Source organism: Anticarsia gemmatalis, chromosome 15 (assembly GCF_050436995.1).
Source record: "Anticarsia gemmatalis isolate Benzon Research Colony breed Stoneville strain chromosome 15, ilAntGemm2 primary, whole genome shotgun sequence".
Taxonomy (NCBI): Eukaryota; Metazoa; Arthropoda; class Insecta; order Lepidoptera; family Erebidae; genus Anticarsia; species Anticarsia gemmatalis.
In genome coordinates this window covers 10,535,295-10,547,724 of record NC_134759.1, presented here as the reverse complement: position 1 = coordinate 10,547,724, position 12,430 = coordinate 10,535,295, and the positions used below count along the sequence as shown (strand labels likewise).

Sequence of the window (12,430 nt, the reverse complement as noted above, 5' to 3'; positions counted from 1 at the left end):
TGGAAGTAAAGGATAAGATGAAAAGATTTATAGATAGATATTAATTTAATCTTAGTTCAAATAATTCTTAATTAATATAAATTTAAACCCACACTTAACTCATGTGAACGACTCGAGGTTTCACTTTTTTCTGATCACATCAGAAGGCCTCTTGCCCAGCATTGCGACAGTAATGGAAAAAATCTGTTGTTATTCTTAAAATGTTACTGGGCTTGCTAGGTTAGAGTCTCCTCAGTCCAAGAGATAGCTTATTACCATGACGGGAGTAATTAAACGGGAGTAATCTGTAAAGTAATTTATGCAGCTATATTTCAAAACTATTACGCACCTTTCAAAAATAAAGGTATAAAAATACATTTAAATAATTTCTAAGTAAAGAAGTCGTGATGTTAAAACTAGCTCAAGGCGTGGTTTTTATGTATGCGTTTTATTACTTTGTGAAATATTTGGGTCTCCATTTTTACGACCGCAAATTGGGACAAGCGGTTCAAATTGAAAATTTAAGATGGCAACATCGTTCGCAAGGTTTTATTACTGTTCCTTTTTTAATTACTTCCGAAGTGCAGTATTTTTTTATTGATTTGAAGTACTTTGTTGTGAATGATGGCAACACCAAATTTACAGTGTTACTGTATTGTTATTTAATGTTTGCTTATACGGAGGCTGTCCAATTTATCTTTATTTTTAGAACTATCCCTCATCGAGAATTTACATGACAATAAAACATATATAAGTAGGTGCCTATTTCATAACAATCAAGTCTGAAGACAAAACACTCAATCGCAGTACGCCATGACAGTTTTTTTAATAACTTCACTGAAATTCAATCTTGAAGCACTTCCAATGAACTTATAACCTCTTCAAGACTCTTCAGAACTAGGACAGATCCTTGAAAACTTAGAAATTTGTCCAACTAAAATATATTCGGTATCACAAACTATGAGCATTTCAACAAATAAATCGTAAACTTAGTTGTGCGATCATAACATTTTTATTATCGCGGGACCAACTTGTATGGAAGAAAAACTTCGGCCTGAAAGGGATGGCAAATGTTTCTAGTATATGTGAGAAAGAGGCAAATATAGTTTCCAACCTACCTATTTTGGGTAATCGATACAAGGTAGTGGAGTAATAATTGATGCTCAATTTTATTGTGTTTGTAGAGTCCTTTTCGTGCAAGTTTCTAGTTATTTATGAACTAATAGTATTTGTGTATTTACAAATAATTTATGGTTAACTGTATAACAATCTTTTAGGCATTTTTTGATGAAAATATGTTTGATGTTTGGGTCCTAAGATATATTGATGTTAATTCTAGTATTTGGTTAAACAGTCTAGTCGTAAAAGCAAAATATTAGCATAGATTTACCCCACTTTAAGCCCTAAAACACACATTAAAGCCGCCGTCAATCAATAGCAACACGAAGCATCATATGACATCATCATCCTACTTTCCTATCTTTCAAAGTAACGTCAAGCTCACAAACATATCCGACGAAATATTATTTTGGAGATATAAAAACAAGTTTTAGATGTGTATCGAAACAGACCGGGAGCCGGAGGGTTTTTGCCCCAAACCTTCCCCTGCAGGGGTCATAAATCAACCCTCGGCTCACCTACCAGTTAACACGCTTTTCAACTACCCCAGTATGTATACATCATATATATTTTACGAGGCCTCATATTTATTATGTATGTACTTATTGTGATTATCGTGGGCACTGCAGTGTTAAATATTAAGTTGTAGGTTAAAGTTTAATGTAATTTTGTCCGAATACGTACAGGAGTTGCAATTAACTGAGTGTCCGTGAATATTTATGGGGTGTTCGTGGTTGCTCTTTTTTACTTTGATTGTTTCGGGTAAATTGCAATGAAAATCAGGACACTAATTGATGGAATGGACAATATTGATTGCCACAATCAGGTGCCGTTTGTGTGTACACTTTTGGTATTACAATTACGTGAGGTTTAGTTGTTGTGTGTGTTCAAATTCTCATTTGAGTACAAGCTATTTTGTCTCGTTATTATTTGTGTTTAAAAGTAAATATGATGAAATCTAATATAAACTACATTAGATTTCATTTATTCATTGAATTTTTTGTTGTTAAATTTAAAGATAATAAAATTGGTTCAGCGGTTTAGAGGTGAAAGCATAACAACACAAGCTTTACAAACATTGTGTGCAAATATAGACGATTTTACAACGGTTTAAATTAAAATCATCCACTAACCGGACAATACAGTAGGACAAGTATAATCAATCAACTTCAATATCACGGTACGTCCAAACGTAGGACAGGTGGGCACATTCACGGGACAGTCAGCTGCGTCAGCTCGACCACTCTCCGTGACTCTGTGTTACGTCCAATCATAAATCTGAACTATTCTGACAATTGCGGCACAGATTTTTCTATTATTATAGAGTTAATGAGTAATTCAAGAATACGACACGATTATGCTATTACTAGCTTGCACCCGCGACTCTGCCTGTGTGGTATTATATGAAAAAAATGTTTAACACTGGTTTGAAACTATTTTCATGTTCAAATTTAATTAAAATCGGATATGTCGTTTGGTTGTGCCTTTATGGCAGGCAGGTATACATAATACGACGTTATAATAATATATTAACACAGTAGTACAAGTTCAATCAATCAGCTTCAATAATGCGTCCAAACGTAGGACAGGTGGGCACAGTTAGCTGCGTCAGCTCGACCACTCCCCGTGACACTGTGTTACGTCCAATCATAAATCTGAACTATTCTGACAATTGCTAGACAGTTTTTTCTTTTATTATAGAGTTAACGAGTAATTCAAGAATACGACACGATTATGCTATTACTAGCTTGCACCCGCGACTCTGCCTGTGTGGTATTATATGTAAAAAATGTTTAAGACTGGTTTTTATTAACTTTAATTAAAATCGGTTATGTCCTTTGATTGTGCCTTTATGGCAGGCAGGCATACATAATACGACTTTGTATATTAACACAGTAGTACAAGTTCAATCAATCAGCTTCGATATCGCGTCCGAACGTAGGACAGGTGGACACAGTCAGCTGCGTCAGCTCGACCACTCTCAGTGCCACTGTGTTACGTCCAATCATAAATCTGAACTGACAACTATACCGAATTCCTACACACGGTACTGTCGCAACACTTTTGTACCAAGAATATGACTTTTAAAATTATTTGACACGAATGCAAGTTACTGGACCTGTACAATTGTGAACTGTTATTAAATGTTTTTTCCTACACGTTCCTTCTTTAATTTCTTACATTGTTATGTTTTGCCAATAATAGTTTTACTTTTCAGGCAATAATGTAACACATCGCTAATAATTGGTGTTTTCTCCAACAATGTTCCATTAATAAAGTACTGCTAGTATATTCATCGACATAGGTACGAAGGTATAAACTACACAAATCTACGTTTTCGCATAACGATTTTTCAAAAAGTTGTCAAAAGTTTAATATCAAAATATCCTTACCCACACAATAAATCATTGCGGATTCGCTTTGATGTCGGTAAGAAGTTTTAAATAGAATCCAACTCACCAGTCAAAGTTCGCCCACTTTAAGGTGAAATTGGCTTCAACAGATTTTCTATAATTAAAAGTTCTTCGATTTTTTTTTCTCCGTCTCCCTCTTCCATTGTGTTAGCGATCTTTGTTCTTTTGTGACTTTAAATGAATTTCCTTTAAGAAAATTCGTGAATTTTTAACATAAATTCAGGGTTAATTAGATGTGTGAAAATTATTCAAAAGTTTGTGATTTATAAGATACTCATAAGAAAAAATATGTATCGTACTCGAGTAAAATTTGTCCCCGCACGTTAAATGTCGAATTGACTAACTTTATACTGACGCAGTAACCCCTGCGTACACCTTGCTCGTGATGAAAATTTTAACAGACACGGGTATAAAAAGGAGAAAATTAAAAACCAATCTAAAATTATCTAAAGCAAATCTCTGATTATATTCGAAAATTCTCGTTAAAAAACGTTTAAAAACACCGCATCCAACGCATACTTGGGTCGAATTCTTGTCGAGTTACCGACGAGGGCCTCCAACAACATTCCAACATTTTTGTTACCAACAATCTCCTGTATTATCGTTTGTTTTTCGCTTTGTTGATGATATTTTGGCTTATTCGCATTGGAAGTTATTTCATTACTTCGTTATTCATCGTTCGAATTGTTTTCGTAAACAGAAAACAACACTTGGCCTGAACTTTTTCATTTGGCTCATTCTGTTTCTGTTGTGTTAGTTTGAAATATTTCATGAGCAAACAATCTTCTATTGCTGTGTTCTCTTTGTTTCAAATATTACCTTACAAAGTTAAATTTCATACTCACATTTGTAGAATCGTATAAGAAACTATATCTATAGTAGTTTCTGAAACTTTATTGAGAACGCGGACGCAATCTCAAGCGCCTTTCAGAACGTTTACAAAAAGATCACGTGCGACATTACAAACAACATGGAGGGGAGTGAAAATAAACTGTAGCTTCCCATTACAAAAGTGGCCACAACCCAAAAGATCGGATGAAAAAAAGCCGAGCCACCAGGAAATGGCGGGCACGGTCAATTGAAACTCTTGACAATTTGCTCGCCCCGCGGGTGTGTTAAAGAACCCTGAATTTTTAATATTAGAGACTCCATTTTTTTGTCCAAGAATTACGGTGCTTTACATTTTTTTGGTTCGTTTCGATTATCCAGAATCCGATGATGAAACGTGAATTAAGGTTTGTACGCTGGAATTTTTTTTTAGCTTTTTGTGTTATATTATCTCTTTTTTTGTCAGTGAATTTAACATTTCTCTTTTGACAATTTAGTAAAGTATACTCGTATATTTATTAACCTTTCTAGTATTTTCCATTTATGTGTTAGCCATATAAAATTGTATGTTCTCTCGATTTCATCAAACTGTATTCAACAATCAATATTAATTTCCATTCATCTCATTAAAAGTCTTTCCACACATCCTCAAGCGTAAATTAAATTTCATTTTAATGAATCATAAACCCCTGATATTTTGCTTGAATCTCGTAAAGGAAACATTGACGGTAAAACAAACATAGAACTGGGAACATAGTCCTATAATAATATGAAACAATATGTATAGAGATTATTTTTAAAGTGTTATCATAGGTTCTGTCTACCCTCTGAAAGAAAATGTTTAATGGTATGTTATTTTAAATAATTATATCGATAAAATAATCTGTTGAAGGTAAAATAAGAATCAATTTCTGCTCTAGTGTCCATAACGCTACAAATGCGGTTTAAAACACTATTTTCGGATTTCAATATTTGGGATAGTTTAACTTGGTTTTATTTTAAGCCTGTTTTAAACATTAATTATATTTCAATTTATGAAATACACTTGCGTTTAACAAGTTAAAAATGTTAGTCCCATGTCATAGGAAGCGAGCCTATTGACATATACCGGGCACGATACGAAACCCCGGACATAAATATAATTGATAATTATCCGATTTACATTTAAAAAATACCAAAAGCACTTTGTCCACACTAATAATCGAACCCTTGTGGTCAATCGGATACAAAACTGACAACGGCAGACCGACAGAGCCAGACTCCCGTTTTCGTTTGTTAGTTTAAGCCCCTGTAAAAAGTGTTTCATCGACCACAAAAAGGTTAAATATTCGCATTATTGCATTAATATTACATGATATTGTACCAATTACACACTGTCAACGATGCAATTACCAGCCAAAGGAATGCGCTATTCGATAATATGCCAATACTAAGCCGGCAACCTGTTACTAATTGTGCGTTATTGCAATATCGGAACACAACTATTGATGTAATTGGTTCACGTGACAAATACACACGACACTATCGATAGCAAATCAATTCATTGCCTGCGGACTTTGGTTTAATTGATCTGGTTACCTTGTCAAGCTGGTAATGGATATCGCTTCTCAATTTTCATAATTTTGTCGTAACATTGTTTTTGAATTGGTGGAGCAATAAACAGATCTCTTTGATTATGCAATATTGGATAATACATTGTTCTTCCATTTCCATTGGTAAGTGATGATAAAGGCAAGGATGTTACAAGCTTATCCAAGAGATGCCAATTTGTTCTGCGTTCGACTGTTCCGAGATTGTATGAGTAGCTCTCATTATTAGTTAGAAAATGCAAACTCATAACTCGAAAACAACAATCTTTAAGAATTTTTACTCAATCATGCAAACACGTTGAGTGAAAGTCGCGGATTGGAATTGAAAATCTCCTCCTTTTTTAAGTCGGTTAGAAACTGTGTTCAGAGCAAGTTCAAGACTAAAGAAACTCGAATGTATAATTACAATCACACAGTAACCCTAACAGAACTCGTATAAAACTTATACAATTCCCAAAATTAATGAGTTTGAAGCATGCAAGAGACATTTCATCGTGCGAAGAAAATGTGAAACATGGTGACGTATTAAAGATTATTGCTTGAGGATATTAGGGAAAATCTCAACACGAGCATATCCCATTATGTGTTTCAATTAAACATTTAGATGAACGTTGCGGCCTTAGAACCGGCGGGATTGCGTATTTTCTACCGTTAGGAGAGTTTCTAGTGTTACTTGAGTTTTTATATTTGAGATTATAATTTGGGCGTATTTTAACTAAGTTTTTATTTTATACGTTTCTATTTGAACATCAAAACGCTTCACATTCGGCAATGTTCCTACAAAGTCCAGTAGAACAAAACTTTCCTTCTACTATGATGACCCCACAAGGCGTAGCGTGTATCGTAGAATGAGTTGATTAATCAAACTTAAAATTATAATCTTCAGATAAATTACGACACCATCTTCGCCCACCATACAATCCTGAGAAAATAATATATTAAGATCTATAATTTTTAGCTGAAAAAAGCAATTTTTTACTTGAAAAGGGTAAATTAATTGAAATATGATATTCCACTTTTTTCACTATATACTAAGATAAAAAGCTTAATTTAATAACTAGTTTTTAATATTGCATCAAAACAAAACATGAATTCGCTTATCGTGCAACATTTTCATGGCCCCAAAGCGACCACACACGCAAAGACGGTTTCAAATTGAAGCTATGTAGACAAATTTAAATTGAGTTTTAGCAACAGTAATTCGACCTAACACCGACTACAGGGCCCGCCAAAATCATAATTGAGTTCCGTACAAAACGATTCATTTCAGTGCCAACGTTTTAGTTTGAAAAGTTTAGCCAAAATAACTTGAGTGTCGTTAATATTATACCTTTTTGATGTCCAAATAGTATGAGTACTGACAATTTGAGTTTATTCGTGTTATGATGATAATATGGAGTTTTCACATGACACGATAATATTATGTCGGGGAAAAAGTCTTTTCGCATTATAGTATGTATGAACTTGTAATAGAATCTTTTCTTTACACAAAAAAGCTCGATATTTGGGTACCTCTCGTGCTCACTGAAAGAAACCTAATGAACCGTATACTCATTTGTAATTCTTGAAGCCAAAGAGATGTTAACACCGACCTAATATATTATGTAAAACTTAGTTCGTCGTTAAAGACTAACATCACACAAGCTATTGAAGTTGAAAATATGTCAATGTAATGCCAAAAAATAGCTAATGTGGTCTAGACCTGTCAGTGTTCCAAATAGTTTTTTTTGTCGAACATATTCGTAACTCAAAATGTCAATTGGCATAAGAAAAAAAATCCATGATCGACATTAAAACATTAACTCATGTGAGCACATACTGAGCTTGTAACAAAAATCTAATATCGTTGTTATTGGCGCCCAAACCGGGACACAAAAATACTTCAATGCTCGCAAATGAAGGCACTCCTCAGAGGCCTCAAAGTCGCCGCCCAGATCACAACACTCAACTCCTTCGGGAAATCAGATCTATATTCACTCAGTTGCTTTATAACATTACTTAAAAAAATAATAAGAACCTACAAATAGAAAATTTCATTACGCCCCCGAGGTACAACGACATTATCATTTAAGAAAGCTTTTAAGACGTCATGTTGAACTCAATTTCGTATAACGTGGTACTTGTTGATGTCAGTTCAGTCTTAAAGGATGCTTTGGAACAAATTAATATAGATACAAAAGGTAAATTGTTTTTGAGAGATAGAAAAAAATACCCGCAATTTGTTTTCCCTCGATGTTTAATTTCGAAATTCTGCCAATTTAGTTCGGAAGAAAGGCCTTGGCAAACTGTGGTGAAGGCTGTAATTCACAGAGAAATCCGTATTTGCTCGGCTGGACACTAAGTGAGAGGTGGCCAAGTCGATTTTCGCTCACAGTTTCAGATATTCAATAGACCCGCCCCGCGGCCGGAACCTAATAAGCCACCGCAATTTCCGACGCCCAGCAACGGGTCTCAGTCAACAACACTGTTTTATGCCGTCTTCAACGAAAATACTTTCGACGCGGTCTTCAGGCAAACTTTGACTTTGGATGAAAAAAGTGTAAAAGTATCCCCTTAAGTTTGGATTGACCGTTCGCATTCCAATGTTATGTATACATTACGTTTCTTGACTTGATATTTTTGTAAGAAAATAGGAAAAGAAAGACTTTAAAGTACGTGACTCTACATAGTTCTTACTGAATTGTTTTGTTACAGGAATGGAATGACTACAAACTAAAGTGGAACCCCGACGACTACGGTGGTGTGGACACTCTCCATGTGCCTTCAGAACACATATGGCTGCCCGACATCGTTTTATATAATAAGTAAGTACAATTTTAACAATATTTTTGACCCGTAAATATAATCTTTATTTTAAAAAATACGAGTATGAAAGACATCAATTATGAATTTATTTAACAAGCTATTTACTAACTTTCTAATATATTTAAAGATGAATAGTAATCCCAACAAAAGAGTCATCAATTGTCCAAGTAACTACAGAACAATCAATCTTTGAAACAATACAACGAATTACTTAAAAACTCATTATTCTTCTAACATGACAATAAAAGAAATAAGCTTAAGTTCTTATAAACGGCTGTGATAAACATTAATCTCGCTCCGAGAGCTATTTACTGAGGAATCAATTTAACAAACTTGGGGCGAACCTGTGTCCCTAAGTTTGACACTATCCTCATTCGTTCCAATGAAAGTTAACTTTTCTTTCTTCTTGTTATAAACTCTTCTTTTAAGGGTCTTATCTCTTCATTTCCGGTGCGCGGGCAAAATTCCCATTACTTTGCATTATCAAGACATCTTGACGAGACACTGTGGGGTAAATTCAGATGTTGAGACAAAAGTGTGTAACTAATCTTAACTTGTGCGCCGCGAACGTATATTTTGTCTGTTAAGGACTCTCTTTTGGCCTGATCTTATATTTTAGATCTCTCGGAGGAGGTGGAACTCACCAAGTATATAAATGTTTATGTTTCTTGTTCAATGCTTTCTTTAGATTTGCTCTCAATTAAACACACATTGCTAAATAATTTCTTAAACAGATTCAATTCAAGATAGTAGTAAAGAAATTGCGAATATTAGAATTTATTTTCAGGTAGGTATGTAATCGAATTCATCTTAAGAAATGTTTAAAACATGCAATCAATAACGGTACTTTGGCAGACTATCAAGATACGATCGATCCAGACGTCCTCCAATCGCATTGCGCGGCCGTTTTAAAATCCTTATACAGCAACGCTAACCATTATCAGTGGCAGTTCACCGCATTTATATGCATTAACGCCACGTAAGCTCATAGCTTTGAGGGGTTTAAGAGCTTATACACTTTGAAATAAAGCTGAAATTTGAGTGGATAGTTCGTATCTAGGTGAAGCAGAGAATGCGCCCGAAGTTGGCCAGGCGGAAGGCACGATAAGTGCGGGCTTTAATCTAAATAGCATCAAGGTAGCGTCGAACTGAGCACGCTACGGTAAGCATTCATTATTAACAAACGTTAGACATCGAAGTCTCTTTGATGCAGTTGGTTTTAATTTATATCAAAGGAAACGAAGTTTTAAATTAAATGGAAGCGGCGTTGCTTTAAAGCCAATAGACATTTTAACTTTGACTAACGCTGGTGTCTTTCAACGATTCGCCTTTTGAAAATGCTTGTAAACATTTATAATTGGACTGATTCCATTCAAGTCAATCTTTTTATTGGCACTGATACGAATCTTGTACATTACATCTATTGTTTGTCTTATCGCTTTGTTAAAGTTTTTATTATTTAACTTAGATTCGATTTAGTAATAAGTAATTATAGCATTGAAACTCAAGCTTTAGTCGTTATCATATTTTACGTCTTCATTTAAAACATTCTATGAACGCCTGCCAGAATGTCCCAACATTTAAAATTCTGAATTATTGAGATCCCGTTCAAAAATTCAATGCCTTTAGTGGAATATCAAGTCGCTTGGCATTTCATTTTGTCTATCATTATTATTAAAGTGCTTTAATTTAACGTCTATAAAAATTCTGTCAACAACTTTCCTCATTTCATTCTCATTGTCGTTTAAATAGTCTACTACTAGAAGCGTTGTCCTAATTTCTAAATTGACTGTCGCGGTTGATTACTTCTATCTATATTATTCAGTATTTCATCTCACATTGAGAATTTTCGTCGCATCAAAGCAACATCGAGTAATTTAATTTCTAATAGTCTCTTTACTCGAATCAAAATTTTCATAAAAAAGACTCCCTTTTGAAGCCACTGTACTTCATAAAGTACTGTTATATTCATGGTAATTATGATTTATTAACAGCAATTTTTTTTTATTTACTATGATATACTTGTTCATTAGTCTTTCCCAACCCCTAAGGATAAGGAATACGAATAAGGCGTGATTGAATATAATGTATGTATGTTCTTGATGAAAATAATACTCCAATCTTTACGCTCTAATGCCTCTTATTGAACCCATTTTTCAAAGTATGTATTTCATTTTTAACTTACTAATTTGAAATGAAACCTTTTCCCGTTTGACATTAATTGTCCGAATTGTCAAAGTGAATTCTTCAATTATGTTAATCTGGGGGCACGGAAGTGCCCCCGCAAGTCGAGCAAAAAAAAAGCGGCATGGCCGTAACATCCTTTTCCCGAAGCAATTCGGGCTATTTTTGACATCCCTATAATTTCGTTTTGGATAAAACAAGAAGCCTGGATTTTCAGCAACTAATCAGTCATTGTATAAACACGGTATATTTAAAATTTCAGTCAATTTGAACCAGTAGTTTAAGAATGACAACTTGTTAAAATTTTGAATTTTGTCACTCTCTGATTCACTGACTCACTGACTCACCGATCATCAAAAGTCTAAGGTACTTCTAGCAGACTTAGAAGCTTAAAATTTAGAATACAAATAGGGTTTAGTGTCTTAATCATGGGAAAAATTTAATATTTTCTAATTTCGGTCCAGTTTTCTAAATACACTAACTGCAACAATAACTTTGTAATCCCATATAAATGTATAAGATTACAAGGTTACATTTGCAGTTAATGAATTATTATTTCGAAAATAAAATAAATCGGTGTAAATAGGTACCTACTATATGAGGCATAACGGGAGGGGGTATAGAGTGGGTAAGGGTGTTTAGCCCATGAAACTGAACAACATTCCCATAGGAAAATATGTTGAATTATGAAAAAAAATACGTCTTACCATACAAGTTGGACTTATGTTCCCTCTACAAAAAGAAGTGAGATGCCATCAAAAACATTCTGTAAAAACCTCAAGTCTCGCCGTAAAAAGTTGTGAGATCTATATAATACCAAGTCGATTAATCTATTTAGTCTCTACTTAAAGGACCTTCTGTCTTAAGTTATTACGTATGTTATTATCATGCCAATTTAAAAAAAATACCTTTAAAAAAAATAGATCGACTTGGTCATCGCAAGAAAACACAAATTCGCCATTAACATTTCAGGAGCATTAACTTCTCGTCGTGCTGTGTAGTGTGATACATACTATAATAATCAAATCATGCGATGGCCAGGTCGATCTATTTGTTTTAAAGGTATTTTTTTAAATTGGCATGATAATAACATATGTACGTAATGACTTAAGACAGAAGGTCCTTTAAGTAGAGACTAAATAGATTAATCGACTTGGTATTATATAGATCTCACAACTTTTTACGGCGAGACTTGAGGTTTTTACAGAATGTTTTTGATGGCATATATTATTGTGTTTATCGTAACAAATATTTTGATATCATTTACACGAAGATTCGCGGAACCTTGTCCTGTTTAACAAAGTTTTGATAATAAGCATTCAAATTACGTGAATTGGGTTCAATTCCCGCTTGACACAAGTTGGCAATTGGATTAATTTTCGATTATCTAAGTTTGATACCAGGAACTATTAAACTACGGTATCAAGTTATTTTAACTTTATTGTTTATTGCAAATGGTTACAGTTTTGATTTCATTGTTATACATTGTATTCTGTTCAAGGTTCTGAGAAA

At 34.0% G+C, this 12,430-nt stretch overlaps 1 protein-coding gene across 2 annotated transcripts in view; it reads left to right on the top strand.

The window, feature by feature from the left end:
* Positions 1-12,430, top strand: part of nAChRalpha1 (nicotinic acetylcholine receptor alpha1) — a 232,386-nt gene that overhangs the window by 205,117 nt on the left and 14,839 nt on the right. For both annotated transcript variants that reach the window (XM_076123209.1, XM_076123210.1), the window contains one exon: positions 8,624-8,733. In XM_076123209.1, coding sequence (XP_075979324.1) covers positions 8,624-8,733 — 110 coding nt within the window. The remainder of the gene's footprint in view (positions 1-8,623; positions 8,734-12,430) is intronic.